The 23,668-nt window shown below is 51.0% G+C and overlaps 2 protein-coding genes across 11 annotated transcripts in view; both read right to left on the minus strand.

The window, feature by feature from the left end:
- GIGYF2 (GRB10 interacting GYF protein 2) overlaps nucleotides 1-3,451 on the minus strand; it is a 78,543-nt gene extending 75,092 nt beyond the window's left edge. For 9 of the 10 annotated variants that reach the window (XM_084292078.1, XM_084292075.1, XM_084292080.1 and 6 more), the window contains exon 1: nucleotides 3,379-3,451. The gene's annotated coding sequence lies outside the window, so the exon portion shown is untranslated. Of the gene's footprint in view, nucleotides 1-2,398; nucleotides 2,426-3,378 lie in introns of all 10 variants that reach the window. The other variant, XM_084292077.1, reaches the window with a different exon arrangement.
- Nucleotides 3,452-7,353: 3,902 nt separating this feature from the next.
- EFHD1 (EF-hand domain family member D1) lies at nucleotides 7,354-23,263 on the minus strand. Its single transcript, XM_084291877.1, has 4 exons — nucleotides 22,952-23,263; nucleotides 15,529-15,676; nucleotides 10,068-10,202; nucleotides 7,354-8,961 (listed from the first exon to the last, which is right to left on the minus strand). The coding sequence occupies exons 1-4, from the start codon at nucleotides 23,245-23,247 to the stop codon at nucleotides 8,827-8,829; spliced, it is 714 nt and encodes a 237-aa protein (XP_084148003.1). The 5' UTR covers nucleotides 23,248-23,263; the 3' UTR covers nucleotides 7,354-8,826.
- Between the last annotated feature and the right edge of the window lie 405 nt (nucleotides 23,264-23,668).

Consider the following 23,668-nt stretch of genomic DNA (forward strand, 5'->3'; position numbering starts at 1 on the left):
TTTTGCTGATTTTGTAATCAACAACACTGTGGCAATCCTACCTACCAAGAAAGCAATGCAAAGGTCTTGGTCTTCTACAGTCCCCTACTACCAACTGAGCTAAAGATGAAAAAAATAACGATACTGTCACTATGATGAGCTACATTTTTACTAAGTATATGTATATATTTATATATATATTAGTATGTATACACACACTACCACCAACCACAAGAGGGCCAATGTGGTATAGACCTTGTAATTTAAAGCACTTAATTCTTAGTTCCATCCACAACTTAAGTACATCTTGAGTAAACTTGCTAGGTTTTTTGTTCAGGTGGTTTTCCGTCAAGACCAATCTTTTTGGCAGTCAAAAGATGTTCAAGACTTGACTGCAACAGAAGAGAGGCAAAACTATGCTGCAAACTGACTTCATTCTCATCAACTAACATTTCATAAACCTAAGTTTTGAAGTGTCACTTATTTCAAAGGTCAATGTTTATACATAAAGCGCCTATCACCATATTGATAAACACTCATTGGAACAATTAAATCAATTGTCATTTGTCACAATTGTCAAATGTCACAATTAAAATCAATTTATGAGAAAACCACCCAAAGAAAGAGCCCCTTTCAACACAAAGACTTCTTCAATAACAAAGAGAAAATAGGTTTTTCCTTACCAAAACATCTGATGGGTCTTTAGCAAGATATATAGAAGGAGAAAGATCAGGCCTATGCTCTTGTTTGTGAGCTGTAATTCTGTTGCTCAGTCCCTTACCTCTTTCTAGCTCTAATTATTAAACACAGCTCATCTCCCCTCATCTTTGAGCAGCACTCAGGAAAAAACAGAAGTATGACAAAAATGCTATGAAAATATATATATATATTTTTTTTTAACTCAGACTGTGAGAAGATTTAACTTCACAGTTTAAAAGCTCTAAGACGGAATTTTAAAGACCTCAGTGAAAGAATAAGAAACGTACATATGACAGTTACTTGAACTTACAAGATCAGACAAAAGTAGGCAGAGTCAAATTTCATATTCTTGTTATTGCGAACAAAAAAAAAATCTGAAGAGCTGAATGCCTGAACCAATTCAGAGGAGGGCAAAAAGGGGAAGGAAGAGACAATGGTTCAGATGCCTTGCTCATCTTCATAAATTACTGTGCACTTATGCTTCCCTTACATACTTACATAATTACAAAGATCTTTCAGCAGAGGCATGTAGTAGCAAACAACCTCTTCAGCCAGTCTGCGTAGCTACCCCAATGAGATGATCTATGACTGACACCCAGCCTGTTTTTAAATCAGGTAACTACAAATCTTAGAAGCACTACCAACATTCTTCTTACATTCAGGTTTAAGAACCTCCAATATACTGGAACTTCTTGGAGCTCCTTTTAGACAACTGGCTTTATAGGATATGGGTCAGCAAGAGTAGAAGATGAGATGCAGTACTATTTAGTCTGAATTCCTTAAAGCAACCTTCCTTTTCCATCCCCCTCTTTGACACTCCAAGTCTTCATCAATCAAGGATTTAACAGCTTTAAAGATGAACTTGTAAAGATACCAACTGTGTATTTACAAGCAATTCTCTCATGTCAGAATAAAAATCACATTTTTCATGTAACGTGTGGTTTTGTTCTTATTTTAAAACACAGAATCAGGGAAACATTCAGAAAAGGTCCCAAAATAAATACTGGAACCAACTACCCCCCCACATGTTCATGTAACCAGGTACTGGGAGATCCCAAGCAGCTCTTGAAATTAAGCAAGTCCAGTATTCACACACAACATTGTCAGATACTGAAAGAGGCTATCAAAACCTCAGCACAAGAATCAGGTCTTGCTGGAACTGACAGCTTGCATTCAACTTCCATGCATAAATCTTCAGCTTCTTTTTAATACGGTTGACCATGAAACAGAATCTTTATTTTCAGTCAGATACAGTGAGGAACTAACACTAACACACATGACCTTTGACATCAGGTAACTCGTAGAACGTGTGCCTGTAAGAGCCTGGCGGGTAAAGGGGGTACAGAGTAGCAACAGACACTCCAGTGTTTCTGCTGATCCCCCTAGGACTGATTAGGGCACGCATTTCTACCTCGACATCTGCTAACTGCTCAAAGAACGCCTTGCCAAGGGGATGACAAGAATACCAATACCTCACAATACCAAACATCTAATTTATTGGAAGCCACCACCCAATAACAGAGCTCAACAACACCAGAGGAGAGCTTCTGTTGGTGACCGCAGCAACTGATTTTGTTTACGTTTCCAAAACATCCCACTGTCCATCTACCAAGCGTTACATTAAGGAAAGAGCAAATGAGTTTATGTTTACTACAAAGCTTCTTAAAAACAAAAGCAACTGGCAGCATTACAGGGAAAAGGAAAAGAAAATTACACGTACTTGCCAGGAACTTGCCCAAGTCAGCTCCTGAAGCAAGGAAATAGAATGAGCAGCAAGAAGTTAGACAGAACATAGACAGAATTCAGAAGTTTGTTCCCTTCCCACCCAATAAAACACACCTGTAAGAACTATAGTAAAAGATAAAGCATCACAGCAGCAAACCAATGTTAATCTGATGGTTACTGAGGAAAACATAGGTTTTATTTCAGAAGTACTACTTGGCAGCACCTCCTTTTGGCCTACAACTTGTCCCACTTCAAAGTGCAATTACACAGAGCTGAAAGAACGGAAACTGCTTTGTTGACACTGAAACTACTTGTCTTGGATCAATACCAAATGTACACAACTGTGATCGATGTGCTCTTCGGGCTACCAAGGCCTCGCCACTCAAACACTGCCGGTCAGCGCTGCCCGCGACACCCTGCTGCCCGGGGGGGGCACGGGGGGGCTCGGGGCTCCCTCCTGCCTCGGCCCGGGTACCCTGACAGGGCCGGGCGTGCCCGGAGCGGGGCAGGAGCTGCTCTGAGGGCGCACCTGCCCGAGGCACGGCCGGAAAGCGGCGCAGGCCGCCGGGCTGGGAGGGGACGGGCGAGCTCACGCAGGTCAGCGGGAGGGGACCCGGAGCCGGGGCGCAACCGCCGGCCCCGCAGGGCCCGAGGAGCCCCCGGGCGGCCCCTGACAGGCTCCAGCGCCCGCCCCAGAACCGCGCGGACAGGACCGGGCCCGCAGCCCCGGGACAAAGCAGGGCCGGGCCCGGCGGAACCCAGGGCAGGGCGAGCAGGAGGGGCCCGCACAGCCGGGCCGGGCCGTGCCTCCCGGTAGGCCGCGGGGCGCCTCAGGGCTGCGGCACCCGCGGCGGCCGGGAGCCGGCGGCGAGGCCGGTGCTCGGGCCGCGGCCTGAGGCCCGTCCGGCGGCCGGGGAGAGGCGGCGGGGCCGGTGGGCTCGGCGGTGGGGCGCGGCGGCGGCGGGGCGGCGTTACCTGCGCTCCCGGACGGAGAGACCCGCGCGGCCGCCGCGACTCCTCGGCCCCAACAACACAAGATGGCGGCCGCGCCGCCACGCAACGTCACGTGAGGGCAGGCCCCACCCCCCTCCGCCGCCGCCGCGGGACCCGGATGCCCGGCGGCCCCGCCCCCGCGGAGGCACCGCCCGCGTCTCCGCCGGCTGCGCGCGCAGCCCCGCGGGAGCGCGCCCCCTGCCGGAGGCGCGTGCACGCTGCCCCTGTCCCCCCCCCCCCCCCGCAGGGTCCTATGGGAAGGGGCGGGCCCGGCCCCAGCGGGGCGCAGGACCCTGCCTCAGCCACTGTCCGGCTCTGCCCTTTAAAATCCAGCGGGAGCTCAAAGCAAGCTTTTTTTTTTTTTTTTTTTTTCCCAGCTAAAAATACCTTTTTATTTTTAGTCCCAGAATCCATATTAGTCCATGGTGCACAGCGTATTCTCAGCCGTCACACAGCGGCGGCGCTGGAACTGCTTCCAGCTGAAGCCATTCCCCTGCAGCCGCAGCCCCTTTGGCCTTCACCCCAAAATCTGGAATTCCTCCCTCAGGAGGCTGATACGTAAAACTAAAGCTCCCTGGAGCTGCATTTGATCCCCAAATCAAATCATTGATTTGCTTGGGTTGCTGTCACGCAGCTGAAGCCCCTGCTAACAGCGGGCTGGGGAGGGGGAGCAGGGCCCCCCCAGCTGCACCTCATTGCTCCGCTTCGTGAGCGTGACTCGGGGTGCTCAGAATATTTTTCACATGCTGTAAGGCAAGCTTTATCTGAGCTGCGAGGTGTTTAGCACTCACAGAGGTTTTTTTTTCCCCACAGTTTGTATAAAGATATTGTTGAGACAAAAAAAAAATCAGGAAGAGAATGCCTGTAAGATGTGTCATCTGCAGAAATCTTTTTTTTTTTTTTTTAATAACTCAAGAATCTCAGATGACTTTATTTTATTGTAATAGTGGGTGCCTCTTCAGTCCTCCACAACCCTCAGTCAAGTGGAGCATGAAGACTGTCGTGAAAATTCAAGACTCTGTGTGGTTAAGTTCCTGCATAGCTTAATTAGAGGACTACTACATGTTGTCTATGTATGAAATTACCGCACCAGCTAGTCTGACATTTACTAGGGTGCCGAGGGCACTACGTACTTCAGAGCCCTCTCAGTTACCATACCAATTCATCTGCACTATTAAAAACACAAGTGCAAGGAAAGGGCATCCCTAACGAACCAGAAACCTTCCCTATTGACCCATTGTTTTCACCCATCCTAGCCCGCCTCCCTCAGTAGAGCAGTGGAGCAATGAAGACAGAGCACAGCTTTGAAATGGTAAATAATCATGATAAAGCAGCCCTGAAGACGTGGCAGAGTTTATCGCATCTTCTCTCCCCACCCCCAGTTTAGTTATTTGGAAAAGCAGCTCCCGTTTGTTGAAATATTGGGCATTTTGTCTGAGAAGAGTCAACGTCTTCTCAGCAGCCTCTGTCTTCCAGGGTAGCGGAGAAGCATCCTCATTTGTCATGTCCCTAAAATAATGATAAAAACAGCAGACAAGGCAGGCAGGTGAACATCCAACTGTGGTTTTTAAAGGCAGTCACTTCAATGCATCTGTCACCTCAGATGGCTTATGTTAAAAGATAAAGCACCACTATAAACACTGCTACTTCTACAACACCCAATTATTTTAAGACACCCTTCTCACGTTTGGCAAGCTGAGTTTGAAAAGCAAGAGTAAAGTACTCCAGTTATTCCAATCCATCTTGCCAAGGGATTTATTTGGACACTCCCATAAGGTTAAAATTCAATGCAGTCACCTATGTAACCTCACAGCTAAAGCCTGACCCCTAAGCCATGAAGATCCTGGAGGAGAGAGACTCCCTGATCATATTGTTTCCCTTTTGACTGTGCCTACACTGAGCTTTTTAGGTAAGACATCCTGCCATCTATCACATGGTGTCTGTCCCTCGCAGCCCTACCATGAGTATGACAGTAGCATCAGTGAGAAACACGCTGCAGTCCGAGTATCTGCTTTCAGTGCTGGCTGAAGCGCTCATGACTTCTCTGCTGTACATTTCCTACTCTGGGAAATTTTAAACAAAATTTCTCCAGGGATACAGGACTAGCTGGAGTTCCTGTTCGAGGAGATAAATGACTTGACACAAGTCTTCATCCATTCTGGGAAAGACCTGTATCCACAGCAGGCTTTTCATCAAGCTTCTCTACTTATCCTCACAAGCAGATTTAGAGTCACTTGGGGCATCAGTCATGCCAGACTGGCATCGACATACCAGCAGGCATCAGTAAGTACAGCTGGTATTGCCAGGACCCTTAAAAGCCACCTGTGATGACACCAGGCGTAAAGGGAAGACAGCATCAAGAACTGTAATATATTAATTATAGGTAACTAAAATTAAGTATATCTTGTCAGCCAGTAACTATTGGCTCAGACATTCAGCTAAGCAATTTCTTTTTTAGTATTTCTCTATGACCTAATGACATTGTTATTTAGTTTGATAGTTGCCGGCAAAACAGAACAATTTAAAGAACAATTAACTTCCCAATCTCAATTCTTGCAAAGCTGATTTCAAAATTCATGTTGCTACAACTTCAAAATAAATGTACATCCAAAAGCATTTATTCTTCACTGCACTGAATAAAAGCATCAGCTAGCAGCACCTGTTTGAGTTGAACAAAGCTACTCTGGCAGAAAACTGAACATTATAAAACCTGACACTCTTGTCCTCTAAACGCCAGAGAAGATGATCCTCATAGAAGAAAGATGGGCTGGGACAAAATCCAATTAACCCAGGAGACTGGCATCCTTTTGGAAAAAGACTAAGGAGCAAAATCTTGATCACAGACAGGTAAGTTCCACAGCTGACTGATACTCTTTTAGGAGGGCAGCTGCAGCAGTTACTTTCCCACATTTACAAGTTCTCCCTGTTCCTATTGACCCACGCAGCCACCTTGTCCTGGTACAAATGCACAGCTAAAAGCAAGAACCAACTCACCCAGGCTCTGCAGCCTGAGCTATGCCCAGGTCAGACACTGCTGATTTCCTCATTTAAACTTGTCAGCTGGAATTGAATCAAAATTATTAAAAAACAAACATTAGAAGTTTTCTTTCCACTCTCCCCTGCTGCTGCCCCAGGCTCCTCACACAGATGCACGTGCAAATCAGCAAATGGCAGCAGTGCTTACTTTACTGCATGGAAAGAGAAAAAAAATAAAAAATAAAATTGAGAGCTGTAGTGTTGTCATTTTCCCACAAAAATGAAGACTAAGGAGCCCTCATCCAGGTTTTATTTCACCTCAGAGACCCAAGGGCTCAGACACACAACAAATCCATCAACTACCTACAACACACAGAGCCATACTGAAGGCCTGTATTTACATTTTCCCTTTCATCACTGGATTATGCTTGCACTGATGCACAGTTAAGCCTGCTCCTGAGCCCTCCATGCTGGCCCTGGCAGCAAAACTAAGCAGATCAGCAACAGCAGAACCCAAATGCTTGGACACACATTCAGACTTCCATGCATCTTTTTCCCCTCATATAAAAAGGGAAGGAAGAAATACAAAGCCATATGTAGCTGAAGCAACCTGCCCAGCTCCCAGCTGGGGCAGTACCAGGGCTGAGATGCAGTGGCTATTTTAAGAAAAGGGAAGGCTGACAGTGTTCAGCTGTCAACACTTAGCAGTGGACAGCATTTCAAATATTTACATGGTCATGTCTCTTTGTAAGTTGCAAACATTGGACTTTTTCAACCAGAACTGCTGTGTAGAAGGGGAAAGCTGCACTCTTCCTTGCTCATCCAAGTCAGGATGCCAAGCTCTTCGGCTCAAACACTGGCACGGTCAGGAGTGGGGGCCACTGGGGTAGTTTGTGCACTTAACAGTGCAGTCAGGAGATCTAAAATAAGCCACAGACGAGACTGGAGATAACAATGCTTTATTTGTACATTTCAGCAACAGGAGAAATAACTGAAGATGAAATTATCTGCTTTGTTGTAAAGTATAAAAACATTTAATTATAAATATTTAGCTAAAAAAGCGTGATTTTATAAAATATAATCTGTGAAGATATATACACAGTTTAATTGTTTAGCAATTCTTTCACCTGATATTAAAGAGTAGAGGTTTTTCTATTCATTATTCCATGCTCACAGTTTAGTGCTCACAGTTTAAGAAGCAAAACAGACAAGTGAAAAGATGACTAGTGAGTTTTGATCTGGAAAATAAAAAAAAGCACAAACTGGGGCAACAGCAGAGGCAGAATTTGAGCAAGTTCATGTTTGGAGAGGTCTCCCGCAGGGAACATTGCTTCCCTCTGTCATGACCTACAGTGTATATCCAGACAAACATCAGACATTTTTAACATTTGTGGACAAGTTTCCTGTGTTTGTGAAAGAAGATGGCTAAATACAGTGCAAACCCTCTGAATTCAATTCAACTAAACATGCTAACCTCTCTGGTCTTCCCTTCTTGAGAAAAGATTGCTCAGTATGCTGGGCTGGTTTTATCTGTGGTGGCTCTAATGAAGTCAAACAATGTCACCTTTATGATTCAAGATGAGCACATCTCCAAATAGAAAAACCCAGCATTCCAGTCAATTTTGTCATCCATCTGGCAAAGCCCCTTAAAAACAGATTGGAAGGTTGGAAAATACAGTAAAACCATACAGTACACTAAACATGATGGAATGTGAAAGAAGATACATGATTAGGCAACTCAGTTTTCTATTCCTTGTTTAAGAAAGCCAGCTTCCTCTCTTCAAAGTTCTCAGAAATCTTGCATCTTATTGAAAAATTTGTTAGTATGGCACTTCAGAGAAGGAAAACTGGAAGACTCTCCAACATGCTGGACAGCAGAAAAATCTACAGGAAATAATTTGATCCATAACCCTAGTAATTATCTTTCTTTCTTCACAGTGTTTTCACAGTGCCTGGGGCACAGGGCTTTGAGGAAGAAGAGGGATGAAGTCAGGGATGTGTGACAACACCCGACAGCAGTACAAACATACAGGAAGTCAATCTGTACTTTGTACACCCTGCTTTACACAAGACCTCACTTGTCTGTAAGCAAGGAATGAATTAAGAAGTTAAGAGAAAAGTTATGTATAGAAAAGAAGAAAAGAATGAAGTGGCAAACAACACTTCTCAGCACTCACCCTGATTTGCTACCTGCTGTTTCTACTTCAGGGTGATGCGCTCCTGATGGTTCAGAGGAAACAGCATGTACATAAGTCTTATGATTCACATCGTTATGAATGCACAGTAACTGCAAGAATTGCATCCTTAGGAGCTCAGGAGAATCTTCAAGAAAGGAAGACTAGCAAAGCTGTAACAAATTTTAGACAGGATCCAGGCAGTTCTCTCCAGGTAGAGCCCTGATCTGGGAAACGTACCAAGTTATGTGCAATCTTGGAGTGCATATTGGCTGGTTGGTTACTGGGTGAATGCAGACTTTAACTCCCTGAATGCTGCTCGGCGGTGCTTCCTTTCCTCCTCTTCCCGCTTTCGTTCATCCTGTTCAGCTCTTATCTCTGCTTCAAACTTACTTGCTGAAGAAAGGGCTTGAACCTTTATGAGAGAAAAAGTAAAAGCTCATCAAGCCTTGCATCCGAAGCAGAGTCTGAATTACTCTTGAGTGAGCAATGCAGAACTGTTTGCTGCACCTCTCATTGCTTGCTGGGAAGCTGTCAGGATGGGTCAAGTATTAATTACACTGCAATGCTTGGGTATTTACACCCAGTACCTGTTAGTTCACTTTGACATCAGTAAAAGAAAGGTCAATTACTAATAAGTCACTAGCAAGTAACCAAAACAATGCCATCAGTGCTAGGTCAAACACATTATTTCTGTAAGCAGGCAGCATAGCATAAGTTGCAAGTATACAGTGGTAGAAACTACTTCAGAAAACAGTTCTGAATCAAAGCCAAATCTGAGAACATCAGACTACCACAGATAGTCTGCAGATCAAAGAGATGTTGTTTTTTCTTTTTCTGGCTATTTTTCCAGCTTTCATCTCAGTACATCTGCTGTGCAATAGCTGTGCTATACTCTGAGGACAAAACTTCTTATATAAACAAGCAGGATTATTCTCTTTCCAAAAGAACATTCAAAAAGGGTGCTTTGTCAGATTCGAATTGTATAAAGCTCTTTTTGCCAGCTCCAGGACCCTGTGGAATAATTTTGATTCCAAAGGTTACAGAGAGCTGCTCAAGAGAGACGTCTGAAATTCCATACTCCAAAATACTCCATTCACTACTAAACTCTGAGTGCTGTGGTCAAGGCAAGTTTTGCAAAATGAGAAAGTCAAGTCCTCCACATGAGCTTCCAGGACGCTTTTGTCTTTAAAAGCGGTCAGCCAGCTAGTCACGTACAGCTCCCAGCCACACGGATGCAAGTCAGCCAGTCAGCTCTATCAGGGCAGGACCCACAGCAGAGACAGTGTATGAAGCCATTTCAGTGTTGACTGATTCACAAAGGAATGCCCTAGCTAGATTATAGCAAAGTTTGAAGGGAAAAACAATGGCTACGGTTAGGGGCAGATGAAATACTTCCTTTTAGATAGGTAGAAAACTATCTTCCACTGAAAAGCAAGTAGGGTCAGTGTCTCTGTGACAATTAAAACAATTAGTGCCTGCATGCAGAGTTGTTTCATGTTCCTCTTTGCCACACCATACCTTGGCTTCAAAGAAGTTCTTGGCTCCTTTGACTCCCTCAATGGAGACATCTATCTCTGAGAGCTTTGCAAGAGTCAACAGGCCGCTGTCCTCTTCAAGTTCCCCAGCTGCAGCTTTATGGAAAATCAGCAGGAACTAGCAAGACAGAGAGGAAACATTCAAGTTCTTTGCTGAGGTGAGAACTTAAAAGTACAAGCAGAGCAGACATTCATCTGGGAGGTAGGAATTTACATTTCAGAGCAAAGGAAACCAGTTCTATATAAACCAAATAGCACCATGCAACTTGTGCTTCAGTGCCCTGGCTCTATTACAGAGCCCTATTGGACTAACGAGAGTAATATTTTTTTTTATTATTATTGTTGTTTATTTATTTATTTATGGAAAAGAGGGTTTTCTGTGGAGCAAAGCCATGATGAATCACAGCTCCTAGACCGCTACAGGGCAGGAGGAAGGAGGCCATCTCCACCTGCCCAGTACAACCATATGGTGGGCCCTGATCCAGCATTCTATGTCCCCACACCCTAATGCTGTATCACAGTCCCCCCAGCAGTTTCCCCACTGTTTTGGGGTTTCAGATCACATCCCACAGGAATGAAAGCAGGGCAAAGACTGCCCTGGCTCACACCCAAACCCCAGCCTCCTTGGACAGAGGTGCCAGCACAACTTTGTTAGGGAGGACATCAGCTCAAAGGTGTGCACTTGAAAGTAATCTGGAAACTGCTCAGCTGCCAAGAATCTTGCCTTCAGTCCTTTCTAAGCCTAATTGTCTGTACAGTACGGGAGGGGAAAACCAAATTAAGGTCAAATGCATGAAGAACAACAGAACATGGTCACTTCAACTGGTGCTTGCTGAGGACACAGGAAAAGCTACTTAAATCATTCCTTGGAGTTATGCCTTAGCCTGTTCCAGGGAACCCAGACTGGTTTAGCTATAATGAGCAATGGCAGTGTATTTCTGTTGTGCCCATTAAATAACACACAGGAGAGCTTCTCAGACGTATCCGTCAGGGGTCAGGTCCAGGGCACGCCCTTGTGATAGTCAGAGATGACCAGTGTCTATAGAACAACTTGCTTTGAGACCGCTGTCCTGCACTGGACTACAGATGTTTGGCAAACCCAGTGTCACTATAGCAGAGTGCAAATTGGCAACTGAATTGCAAAAGAAAACAAAAAATCTATCATCTCTTAGGAAAGCACTTCTTTTTTTTTTTTTTTTTAAACAGGAGAGACGAGACCAACCTGCTTTAAGACAAATACCTCTGCATCACCTTCCAGCTCATAACCACACTCCTGTAACTCCCTGCTATTCTCGGGCATCCCAGGAGGTGTCTCCGTGCTGAAGCACCGAAGGAACAGAGACAGGGACAAGTCACCCAAGTACAAAGCAGCACAAGCAGCGATGCACCACTGCGGCACTTCAGTCCAGGGCAGAGCTGAGAACACCACACAGGATTACTGTGAAATCTATCTGCACAGGCACGTCTGACATCCTTGGCACTTTATGACTTAGTTCCCTCCTCCAGACAGCCTGTGTTATCCCAGAGGAGGGCAGCAGAGTCCCAGCATCTGCACCGAGACAGCCCCACTGTACCGTTTCAAGTTGCTCGCAGAAACCAGTGGACATGCAAGAGTTTGGGAAGATTCCCATGGGGAAGGGTGTGGAGATGACGGCAACGCTGGCTGCCCTCTCGCAGAGGCAGTGTTACCAGGCCTTGCTTCATGCAGCAGCCTTGCGGCCCCTGCATGCTCTGCACAGAGCCGCCAAAAAGCAGGCTATGCTTGGGGAGGGAAATTATCCCCCTCCAAACACATGTAACGAATTAAATGATGCTCTGCTGAACAGGCAGAGCATCTCAGAAAGAAACCGAATCTTCCCCAAGATACACTCTCTGTGCTCGGATCCGCTAGGTTCAGGCTAGTTCCTCTCACTTGCCCGCACCACAGAGTGCAGGGACATGGAGGGCCAGCCGCCAGGCTGCACACGCTGCTGTTAGTCATGGTTCCTCCTCGCAGTTTCTGCTCCACCCTTTTAAGTCCCACTTCCTGGCATTGGAAAAGGGCAGTGGAAGCAGCACAGCCCTGAGGTCTGGTACAGCTGTCGCACAGGGAGGGACTGGAAACACCCAGTCACAAGTGCGCATGAATCATCCTGAAACTAGGGGATGGGGCAGCAATCCTCCAGTGGAACACCGGCTGCTGCAGCTGGGAAAAGCAGGCTGAGCTAAAAGGAAAGCAGGGACTAAGCCACCACAGGGGTGGAGACAGCATAGCTCCGGCCCTGAGGACCTAGTGAGGCAGACTACAGGGCATCATACTGGCTTCCACAGGAGCTCAGGAACAATCCTTCCTCATGTCAACATACCACCCGCAGCCCACTGGTGATTTGCTATTGAGGCATCAATCCTCTCACTAGAGAGCAGCAGCAGGAATTTACATTAAGTTCCCTGATGAATTTCCATTCCTAACTCATCTCATCCCCTTGCTAGGCCCAGGCCCTACCACACATAGCTAACTAAGCCTCAGAAATGTCAACAGAAGCTAAAGTGAATAATGCGGTTACTGGTGAAAATCCTGCTCTCGTGGAACATAGACAGCAGGACACTCTTCGTACCCCATAAACATTATAAGAGTTAAAAGATATGTCCACCCTCACATCACTCATTAGCAGAGACCTAACCAGTGCCAGGTCTCAGAGCAATGCTGCAGGCATGCACCCCACTAAACACTGTGGTTACCTCCAGGACATGAGGGCAGGCATTGGTCTGACTGACAGCAGCAGCCTTGCAACAGCTTACCAGAAAAAGCTGTGCCACCCAAGTCTGTGGTTTGCACAAACCCTGCTAGCAAACACATGACGTGGGCCTGCATTTACACCAGTGGAGATGTGAGGGCAGTGGGTGGATTTTTGCAGGTTGTAGATAGCAGCGGGGATTAGACATCACTATTATACCAATTAACTCTGGTTTCCTGTGGTAATGATAAAACCAAACATTGAGATATTTTTCCTCCAGCTGTACCTGATGTTTTTTAAGCCTAAACTGCTTTGCTCCAGTCACAGAGGGAGTCTTGTGCAGTTAATTATTGATGGATTTGTGGACTCTTAAAGGTCAATGGTACAGGCAGCATTCCTAACAGGGCCAGCAGTTTGTCAGCAAGTCAGAGCAACACAGGCCTGCCTTTCTGCTCACACAGGGTGGGACGACAGGGCACTGCTCAAACCAGCAACAAAAGGTGACCTGTTGCAAGTGGAAGAGGTCCTTCGCAATTCTCCAGACAGACCTCAAGCAGCACATCCTCAGGCAGGTTTGTCAGCACATTCTCTGGAGAGAGAGACACGAACCTGAGTTGCACACTGCTAAGTTCAGACATGCATTTAAACCAGGGTTTCTCCTCGGGTTATCAGAGTGGTCCGAGTCAGCTTGATCACTCCTCATGTGCTTCCTGGTCATTACCAGCAGCAAGAGGAGCGGGGCAGGGCCACAGGCTGGTTCAGGCCTCCTCACCCACCAGGAAACCTGCCTCCCTGCGGGTCCTCTGCCCAGCACACCTGCAACAAGGCAAGAAGCATCCTGCTCCTCTCTCCTACATGAAGCCGTGAGCACCTGCCAAAGCTGCTATGTAATTTGTCCCCAGAGCTCTGCCAGCAATACTCCCTTGTTCTGATCTGTGTACCTCTCAAGCTCACATTTGCTCAACCATCTTTTCACATCTGGTGAGAAGCTGCAGCAGCACCAGCTGCCTCCTGCCATGTGCCAAGGGCTGGCAGCAGGCAGTCCATGAGAGCGGCCATGCTCCAAACAGGTGGCAGCAGAAGAGGAGCCACACTGCCACTTGTGCTGCACCGACTGAACCAGGACACCAAGGCATCTCCCAGCACCCTGGGGGATAAAGGCACTTTGCTTTTGTGGGAGAGTGTGTCTGCAGTACTGTTCGCAAAGCCCAGAAGCTGTTCCCTACTCTTTTCCCAGTCTGACAGCGAGCTCAGGCAGCACGCAGCAAGGCAATGAGGGCTCCTCCAGCACATGCAGAGATTTGGCAACCACAGCTGCGTGTCTGCGCTGCCTCCAGTGCTTATCTTGCCCCAGTCTGACCTGGGGCCAAGGACATGGTGCTCTTCCTGCTCCGCTGGATTCTTTGCTACCTCCAGTTCACCTCTGCCTGTGCTCATACCCTCCCCTGTGCAGAGGAGCTGCCAGCTTTGAGCTTTGCAGGTGCAGGCTGAGGCTTTCACTCTGGTTGGAAGCATTCCTCCAAGCACTACTGGGAGCACAGTGCATGAGAGGGGACAAAGCAAAGGTGTACAAGGAACAGGAGTGTACAAAAGTGTTTCACACAGCTCACTTCAATGCTCTACAGGGTGGAGAGGCAACCTTCTTCCCCCCCCCAGTATTCCAAATAAAGTACAGCACACGTGAAGCCACATCCCCACAACCAAATTCTCACTCTAGAAGAGGCACAGCAAGAGCACAGCCCCTTCACAAACAGGGAAGCCTAGCTGGTCAAGGCACATATACAGCACCTCCTGGAGGGGGAAGAAGCAGGATAACCACACAGCCCACAGCTGCCACAGGATACAAGCAGTCCGGGCTTTCATGCTGCCTGAGGAACTGTTGGTTAATTTAGAAAGCCACAGGGTTACGCACAGTATTGATTCAGGCAGCAATCAAAGCCTAGCAGAAGATGATGCAAGAGGACATTGTGATAACTGCTGAAAAGAGGGCTGGGTACCCTTGTCCACATGCAGGTCACTTCAGTGTCCTCTCTTCCTTCACCCAGCAACTGCTCCTGTCCTGCCCACAGGGCTCTCAGCTGCCTCAGCACATCTGATACCCTAGCCGTCTCAGAGCACAGTGGTGACAGACAGAACGACCTGCTTGCTGCCTGTCCCTGCTGAGCCAACACAAAGTACTGAAACACAGCATCACCTAGTTTATTCCTTGCTGCAGGGACACGGAGCTTGCTGTGGCAGGTCACTGTGTGATGTAGAGGGGCCCAACATAAACTGGAAGGAGAAGCCTTCTGCACTCCATGAAGCTGGCTGCTCTGAGCAGAGTCCTTCCCCTGCACTTGAAATAAGGCCTGAGCTGCTGTACTGCAGAAACCCAGCGAAGACTCCTTGTGACTGCAGGGATGTGCCAAATCTGTGCCACCCCCAGCTACAGCAGGGAGCTGTCAGCACTCCTGGGTGGCTGCAGCAGGGCTCATATGTGCTCTCCAAGCAAGTAGGGAGGTAGGAGCTCTTCAGCACCTGGTACCATTGTTGCTACGTGGAAATGGATGCTGACAGTGCTCCAGCTCAAGCTGTCCATGGTGTGGGGAAGCTCACCTGCTTCTCTGCTGCACCCCACAGCTGGAGGCACACAGAGGGGATGGGGCTACCTACAGCCAGAGAATGGGGCCCAGATGCCTCCTCCCTCTGCCCCACAACCATATCCCCAGCTGTGCCCATGGCCACCCTTACCTCACGGAAGCTGAGCTTCCCATCAAAGTCTTCATCCACCTCCTTGATCATGTTCTTCAGCCCCAGGTGGGTCTGAGGGGCTCCCAGCTTTTCCATCATCAGTTTCAGCTCCATCAGATCAATGTACCCATCCCGTCCTGAGTCGTACCTGTGGGGTACACAAAGGGGAGAGGGTCAGCCCTCATCATTCCCCCCTCCAGGAAGATCTTCCCAGAAGAGGAACTGGGCAAATGGAAAAAGTGACATGGTGGTTCAAAGCTCAGGGGAGAGGAGAAGCTGTACAACACAGATATATCAAGTTCAGGGAAGTGGCTGACAGCCTTCAAAGCTGTCTCTTCAGAGAGGGAAGTGCTTGGGGGAGCTTGGGCCAAATGGCCCCACACAGAAAGAACACAGAGGAACTCAGCTTGTCTCAGTGGGATTTCCATCACACCCACTTGCATGTCCAGCACGAAGGCCACTTGCACACAGCTTACACCATGCAGCAGCACAGTGGGGAAGAGGCATGCCAGCTGCTGCCAGGTCTCAGGCTCGTTCAGAGAAGAAACAGGGAGCACAGACCAGTCACAACCTCCCAGCAGCAAAAGCACATCTTTCTTTATAAGCAGAACACACCTGTCTGGCTGTGAAGCTCTCTCCTCTCTGAAATGCTTTTGTACTGCACAAGTGCTCTGCTTCAGGGCAGCTGCTTGTTCTGTGCCCTGAGGCTGAGCAGAAAGGCAGGTCACAGAAGCACTGAACATAGCAATAAGGGAATCCTGGCTGGTGCCCGAGGGCTAAAACACAGCCACTGGTGAGATAAGAGATCCACACCCACCTCAGGACAGCTCTAGGAGCAAGGCTGGAGCGGGCCCATGCTCCCAGAAGAGTGCAAAGGACTGTGAGGACTCCTTGCAGGAGGAGAGAGCACAGACAGGGAGGCAGTGCCCTGCGATCGAGCACCCATTCCTCCAGAGCATTCAGCATCCAGCACTTCATATCTGTGAGGGTCATGACTGGGTTTCAAAGTCCAAAGCCTCAAGGATGAGAGCTCTGCTATCAGACAGCCCTGTGGCCCTCCCTCATCCCACATTCACAGGGAGTGAAAGGCCCCACCACAGCCTGTTTCAAGACATGTTCCCAGAGCAGAAAGCAAGCCAGGACAAGTGCTGGCCATCGGGGCCTAACACAGACAGGGCTTACACAGGGGGACGGGGCAGGGTCTGCCCAGCTGGGCTCAGCCCTGGAGCCATGCCTGCTGTTGCTCCTGGCCTCCCTCCCCACCACCATCTCAATCCCGATGGAGTTAAATCCTTTCAGCTCTTTGGGGAAGAAATCCTAGGCACAGTGCTGAAGCTCTCCCCCCTGGCGGGAGCTGGTGAAACCCTTCCACCCTTCATTCATTCACTGTTAGCTCTCTTCCAAAGAAAACGACAGCTGTAGCCATCCCAGCCCAAGACCTGCACAATTGTGGTTACCCTGGAAAAAAGCCCTTTCCAGCCGAGAAGCCTTGCAGCCGCAGAGGAAGCTGTGGCAGAGGAAGGCGTGAACAAAGCCGCTGGCACTGAGCCACTGGAAGGCGTGGGCGGCATGAGGCAGGGCTGCGGCCCAGAGCATCGCCCCTGCCACAGCACCAGGTGCTGCTCCCCCAAACCAGGGGGGCTCTGCTGCTTGTCAGACAGCCCCACCGCTTCCAAAACCAGCTTTTATCCCATCTCTTCAGTTCCAAGAGGACCAGTGTTTCAGGCCCAGGAGACCCCAAGTGGCAGGGACATCGCAACCAGGCTAGCTTGCAGAACCTGCTACCAACCTGCCTGCACGTCTGCATCCAGCAAGCACAAGACCACCAAATTGAATAGCTTTCTGGAGAACTAGGAGAGAAACCAGGTCACAGAGCTGACGGGTCAGGGAAGGAAAGACAGCAGGTAGGTACACTGTAGGAAGGCATCATTTAATTAAGGCACATGTTAGCAGCATTACCAAGCCCAACTCGGAACTGCACTTTTAAGGCATCACAGAAGCACACTAAGTGCAATCTCTCCCATATCTAATTGGGAAATTGCTTTTCCTGTGAATTTGGGAGTAAATGGTGTGGAGCTGTTCTTTTGGAGTGAGGCAGCTGGAGAGGCAGTGCCTTTGATCAGATAAAGCAGCAAAACATATCATGGCAGGGGGACACTGGGGATTTTTTATTTTATTTTGTTGTTGTTGTTTTTGACCCTAACAAGCTAATGTTGCTCTTTGGCTGGCTGTGGAAGCATGCTACAAGGAGTCCTTGAAAAAGGGCTGCTTATCTGAGGTCAGGACACTGCCTCACCACTCTCAGAGTGGATGAGCAATGGAAAAGAAGTCAGGAGGAGGAAGACACTCAGCCCACTCCTACCATACTCACCTTGCCCTCGTGCTACAGGCACTGCCTGCACGAACACCAGTCTCCAGTGCCATTCCCCATCCCGGCACGGAGCCTGAGAGGCAAACACTGCCCCAAAGGGTTAACCAGCCGTGCTGCTGGGCACAGCTTCAGGGCTCCACCGGCCCTGCAGAGAGGCAGCACAAAGCCAGGATTGTGAGGAATGGGGCAGCCAAGCAGCACACAGTGCCAGCCACACAATAGGTGCTCAGTGCACAGGCAGCGCTTCTCCAAGCGGGACACTGCGTGGGACCAGCCAGGGACAGGGGCTCAGGTGGCATCCATCCACCCCAAAACAGTGCTACCAGTCACCCACAACAGGGGTGACACTACAGCTCCCAGATGCCCAGTGCAAGCCATGGGGCAGCGCAGCACCCTGCTCACTGCTACATTTCCTCCCTGCCCCCACTCGCCTCCAAAAGCAGCCCGAGTATTTTAGGACCTCAGCACAGCCACACGACTGTCACAGAGCTGCACAGCCAGACTATTTAGGGAGAGGCGTATTTATAGGGCATGAGAGACGGCGTAATTCATTCCCCGCCACACCCCCACGGGCGCAGGCTCTCAGCACAGCAGGCACAGCACAGTTAGTAGCACAGCAGCGTTGGTCCTGGCACCCCTCAGCCCTACCCCAAACCCACCCATCTGTCTTCCAGGAGCTCCCCAGGCCCTGATGGGGCTCTCACCTGTTTCACTGCCTCACAGCAGCCCTAGGGGGTGATGGACACCCCTAAAGGGTAGCACAGGTACAAGCAGAGCTGGAAGGGGGCACCACAGCAGGTTTGGTGCCTAAATGCACCCCAGGAGCCACCCCATCCCATACTCCCATTGGGGCATAGCAGGACTGTGCCCCACTCGTATGGCCAGGTGCCGCAGCGGCCTCCTGGTGCCCAGCACCCGCTGTCCTGCTGTGACACTGGAGCTTTGCTCCCTTTGGACTCAAAGCTCCCTGGGCTGCCAGCCAAGCCTCTCCCTGGTGACGCGAAAGCATTACGGAGGGGCTCTTGTGCTGACGGGCAAAGACGTCTCGCATCTCTGGCATGCAGGAGGCAGGGAGGCCACTAGCAGCTCATCAGTGCCGGGCCACCGTGGGTCCCCTCCTGCCACAGCACAGCCGGGCCCCCTGGGACAGCCAGAAGAGCGCACGCAGCGATGAGCCCCGCAGCCAGCACAGCGAGGCTTCGCAGCACAGCCGCAGCCACAGACCTGGCAGCAGACAAGACACACGGTGCTGCTGCCAAAATCTGCTGCAACGAGGATGCGGGTGGATTCCCAGGCTGGCTCCCTTCCACCCGGCTGCTGGGGCACTGGGGGAGGAAAGCAGCAGCAGAATTGAGGGGGAAAAGGAGAGAGAGGGAGTACTTGCTGGACAAACTTGCTGAAGAGCAAGACGTGTTAGGCACAGTTATTGCCCTAGTACAATCACTGCAATGGTGCTGTACAGCATGGCCAGAGGGTTGCACCACGGAAGGATTGGGAAGGGAGGAGAAGGAAAAGCTGAGGACTGCATTACCAGTACTGACTTGGCAGTTGCCTCCCCACCTGCCTGAATTAAAAACAACTTAAAGGATAGTTGAAAGAAATTCGAAATCCTGGAAGATCAAAGAGCAATTTCTAAACATTCATGCTTCTTGAGAAAGCCTGCCCTCCCTGTGTATGCTCACTGTACCTGAGCAACTGTACTTTGATCTACAACTCCTGCATGTTGCAATGGTCTAACAGGCTCTGAAACAGAGTAATGGTGCAGAAGCAGTAATAAGCTCTTCTTAAATATTTCAAAATCCTTTCTAAAGAGTACTTTATTTCCACCAAGCATTGCATATCACCTTACACACCAAGAGCTTTGAAAACAGCTCCTCCATACCAGGGGCAGGAGCAGCCCCACACCACCAGCGAGGGTTTCCAGCTCCTTAGCCACGCTCCAGCTCTTGAAGTGATGTGGGGGCAAAATGAAAGCCTCCTACACCAGGATTTCCTCTGAGGCATTTGGCAAGACCCTTGCAGGGCCCAGGCCAGGTGCTAAGCATGCAGGGCGGTCAATTCCCCGTTGGGATTACCTCCCTGACCACAGGGGTCCCAGACACAGCTGGTGACAGTCGGTGACAGCCGGTCACAGCGGGAGCACAGCAGTGTCAGAAGGATGAGGGAAGTCCACAGCCTCTCTGCTGGACAAGGCAGGAGGAGGCACAGTCGCAAAATGAGTGGGCGACACACTGAATTCCCTGAATGCAGAAGTGACAGCAGTGCTGGAATTCAAGCGCTTCCTCCCACCCTGCGGACTAATCTGGTGGCTGCTGTCCTCCCCCGCCACGTCCCTCAAAGGTCGCTCAGACCCAGCACGGCCCAGCTGTCACACGCACCCTGATCACGCAGCCGTCCCCAAGCTGTCTTGGCCTGGGAGAGATGCCAGCAAGGTGAGCTGCAAGACCCCAGAGCTACTCAGGGTCTGCTGGCAAGGCTTTGGGAAGGGAGGTTATCGTGGTTACCTCCATCCCCATGCGTTGTCAGAACAGGCAGCTAATTAGGTCACGTTATAATTAGCCTGAGCTGCAGACTTCCTGGTCCCTCTGTCAAAAAAAGCCCACCCCAAGAGCACCTGGGGACATCTGCAGCCCCTCTGGGCTTGGCAGCTGTGGCCCATGGGGCAGCAGAGCCCCAGCACCCACTGCAGGCACCAGCACAACTCAGCATGGGGACACGAGGCTGGAACAGGGTGGGGGGGTGAGACGAGCCCAAGCGAGCCCCTCGCGTGGGGGCTCCGAGACCCACAGAGGGGAAGCTCCACAGCAGAAGCCTGGCATCCTGCAGCAGTGAGATGATATCCCTGGCCGTCAAACGCTTGTTTTCTAACATTAGTAAAAAAAGATCCTGGGTTGTAGCCGCCGGGACCAATAAGCTATACAAAGAATAAAAGCCTTAATCACATTAACTCAAGCTCTGATTGGCAGGACTTAAGGGGAACATTTCCTCTCCTTCTGGAGCACGTGGTGTTGGCCAGGACTTGAAACAGGTCTCTGGGACCAGATGGAGCAGAGACCAGATCCTCTGCAGCACAACTCCAGCTGCCTTGAACAGAGCAAACCCCAGGAGGGGGTTTCTGTGCTCCTGTCCGCAGGAGGATGCCCAGTGCTGCATGGGGCACGCAGCCCGACCCTGTCCCGTTGGGCTCCGCCAGCCCGCACTCAGCTGCGGCCATCCTCACAGGGCACGCAATGTTTCCCAGCGGCACTCAACAGCTGATTAGCATTCAACTGCAAAGCCTAGGTTTCCCACTTGCAAGGCCTGCATTTAATGAGCTCATTGTCTAAAAATTCAGCTGCAATTCAGTTCTTCCACTTTTTATTTCCCCAACCAATGCTATTCCTCCCTTTACCCCTATGGAGTCGGTGCCACTGCCTGCTCCTAGCTCCTACTCTCAGCCTCTGGGCAGCGTGCACCACAGTGGGCTGCCTGCACACTTTGTCCTCCCGCCCTCGTAGTCTGACATCTCGGCCCCCCATACTGCAGGGTCTCCTTTTACCAGTTGTCAGAAGAGGCACAGGAGCGAGCAGAGCAGAAATCTGGCCCGGACACCTCCCTCCCCGCGCCCAGCTGCCGATGCAAAGCAGCCTGCACAACAAAGAGCTCCGGCACGCTCACAGAAACGCCTTGCCAAAAGCACACGGCTGTTTCTCCTGCAGCAACAGCCCTGTCTGGGGCCAGCAACACCCCACAGAGCAGGGAACTGGAAGCGTTCAAGCAGGCTCCATCTCTTTGCAATGGTTCCAGCCTCCAGGATGCTGAGGGCAGCGTGCAGGCAGGAGGAGGACCTAACAAGTTACAAACCCTGCCGCAGACATCTCCGTAAGCTGAAGTGGCTCTTGGCCACTGACTTTATGCTGACAGACCACATAGCGGGAGTCCTGCCTCCTCGCACCGGACATCAGCTCACCCCCTGCCCTGACGTCAGTCCCCAGGAGCACAGCGGTTTGTGGCCCTGAAGGGGAACCTGAGCACAAGCAAACAAAAGTACCCAGGCACAGCCCAACTGCAGGAGTCAGCTGGGGGACAGAGAAGGGTTGGAACACGGCCCTGATAAGGGGCAAGCCTTTCTGCTTACACAAACAACTCCCCGCACTGCCAGCTTTAATTCAGTACAAACCTTCCTGCTGAGAGGGGAACTCCATCCCAGCCCCCAGGAAGGGGGGAAAAAAGAGGAAGCCATGCTCAAGCTTCATTTTGGTACGTGGTAGGGAACACAAAGCCAGGCAAACAGGACTGTGGAAGGAGCTACAACGCTGTGGAGCGGAGCTGCAGGGGACATTCAGGAGCTCAGCTGCTGAGGGCAGACGTCAGGCATCACTGCGAGCGCTGGGGACACAGAGCCGCCAGCCGCCCCGCGGTGCGAAGCAAGGCTGCTGCAGCAGGCTGTGCCCTCCTGGCCACACAGAGGTACACCGGAGGGGACAAGAGCAAAAGGGGAGCCCGATGGGAGGGCTGGAGAAACTAGGAGCCAGTGACTGTCACCACTAATGCTCAGCCATACAAACTGCACAGCATGCAGCCCATGCACCCACCCCCTGATGCAAGGACTTGGACTTGTGCCTCTCCCCGTCCCATGCAGAGTTTCTCTGGAAAGCCCCAGCACAGGGGTCCACCACAAGAACCCTTCATCCCAAACCCAGGAGGAGCAACCAGACGCGGCCCTGAGCTGTAAGCTGAGCGTGGGGCTCAACAGCAGCCCCCCAGCCCAAAGCAAGCTCGACAGCCCTCTTGCTGCCTCCTCCTCCCTACCTAAAGCCCGGGGGCAATGTGTGCATCAGATGGTGCTGCTGATCCCCCGGCAGCGCCTTCCATCAGAACCGCAAAAACGTGCGGAAATGCAGACACAGCGCCAAGAGCACGCAGGCTTGGGACAGATGTAAAAAAAAAATAATAATAATAAAAAAATAAAAAATAAAAAATCCCTGAGAGGGGCTGCAAGCAAAGGGCAGCTGGCAGAGCCCCAAAACCCCAGCAAGACCCCCCCCGGACACCCTCCCCCCCGGCACTCACAGGCGGAACATGCGCTCCATGTCCTTGATCTGGCGGCGGCTGAACTCCTTGAACTCGGTGTAGGGGTTGAAGACGGCGGCCAGCCGGGGCTGCGCCGCGCCCTCGTTGATGTCGTGCCGCCGGGCCAGCTTGGCGCTCAGCTCCGCGCCCGCGCTGCCCGTCAGCGAGCCCCGCTCCTCCTCGCCCCCGCTGGGGGCCGGGGCGGGGGTCGGGGCTGCCCCCCCGTCGCCCTCCGCCCCGCTCTCCTCCAGCTGCAGCCGCCGCTGCAGCTTCTGCGCCAGCTCCTCCGAGGCCATGGCCCCGCCGCTGCCGCCCGGGCCGGCCCCGAACTTTATTCCCGCACTCGCCGGAGCGGGGCGGGACGGGACGGGCGGAGGCGGAGCCGGGGCGGGCGCTGAGGAGGCGCCGTGGGGGACTCGAGGTGGGGGGGGAGCGGCACACGCCGCCTCGCCGCCCTGACCCCCTCGGGATAAAATTTAAGCCGGGACAAAACCGAGCTCAGCCCTGGCCCCCTGCGAGGGGGGAAAGCGGGCGGCCCCTCGGGGCGAGCGGGTGACCCCGAGGCAGCCCCCGGGCGCTGTGGGACGGGACGGCCTTAAGGGCTCGGCGGGGTGGCCCTGCGGGAAAAACCCCCTCGGGGGCACGAGTGGGGGCGGGACACTGAGCCCCGGGACAGCGAAGCCTGAGCCCGGCCCCTGCTGCCCGCCCCGACGTTCC

The sequence above is a fragment of the Netta rufina genome (assembly GCF_964035555.1).
Source record: "Netta rufina genome assembly, chromosome: 9".
In the NCBI taxonomy this organism is placed as follows: domain Eukaryota; kingdom Metazoa; phylum Chordata; class Aves; order Anseriformes; family Anatidae; genus Netta; species Netta rufina.

Bases quoted from the DNA above. Each gene is read 5' to 3' on its own strand.
- EFHD1 (XM_084291877.1), bottom strand. From the start codon at position 23,247: ATGGCCTCGGAGGAGCTGGCGCAGAAGCTGCAGCGGCGGCTGCAGCTG. The intron at 15,677-22,951 runs GTGAGTGCCGGG...TGTACCCCACAG, and splicing joins ATGGAGCGCATGTTCCGCCT to GTACGACTCAGGACGGGATG. The intron at 10,203-15,528 runs GTAAGGGTGGCC...CTGTCTTGCTAG, and splicing joins GGAAGCTCAGCTTCCGTGAG to TTCCTGCTGATTTTCCATAA.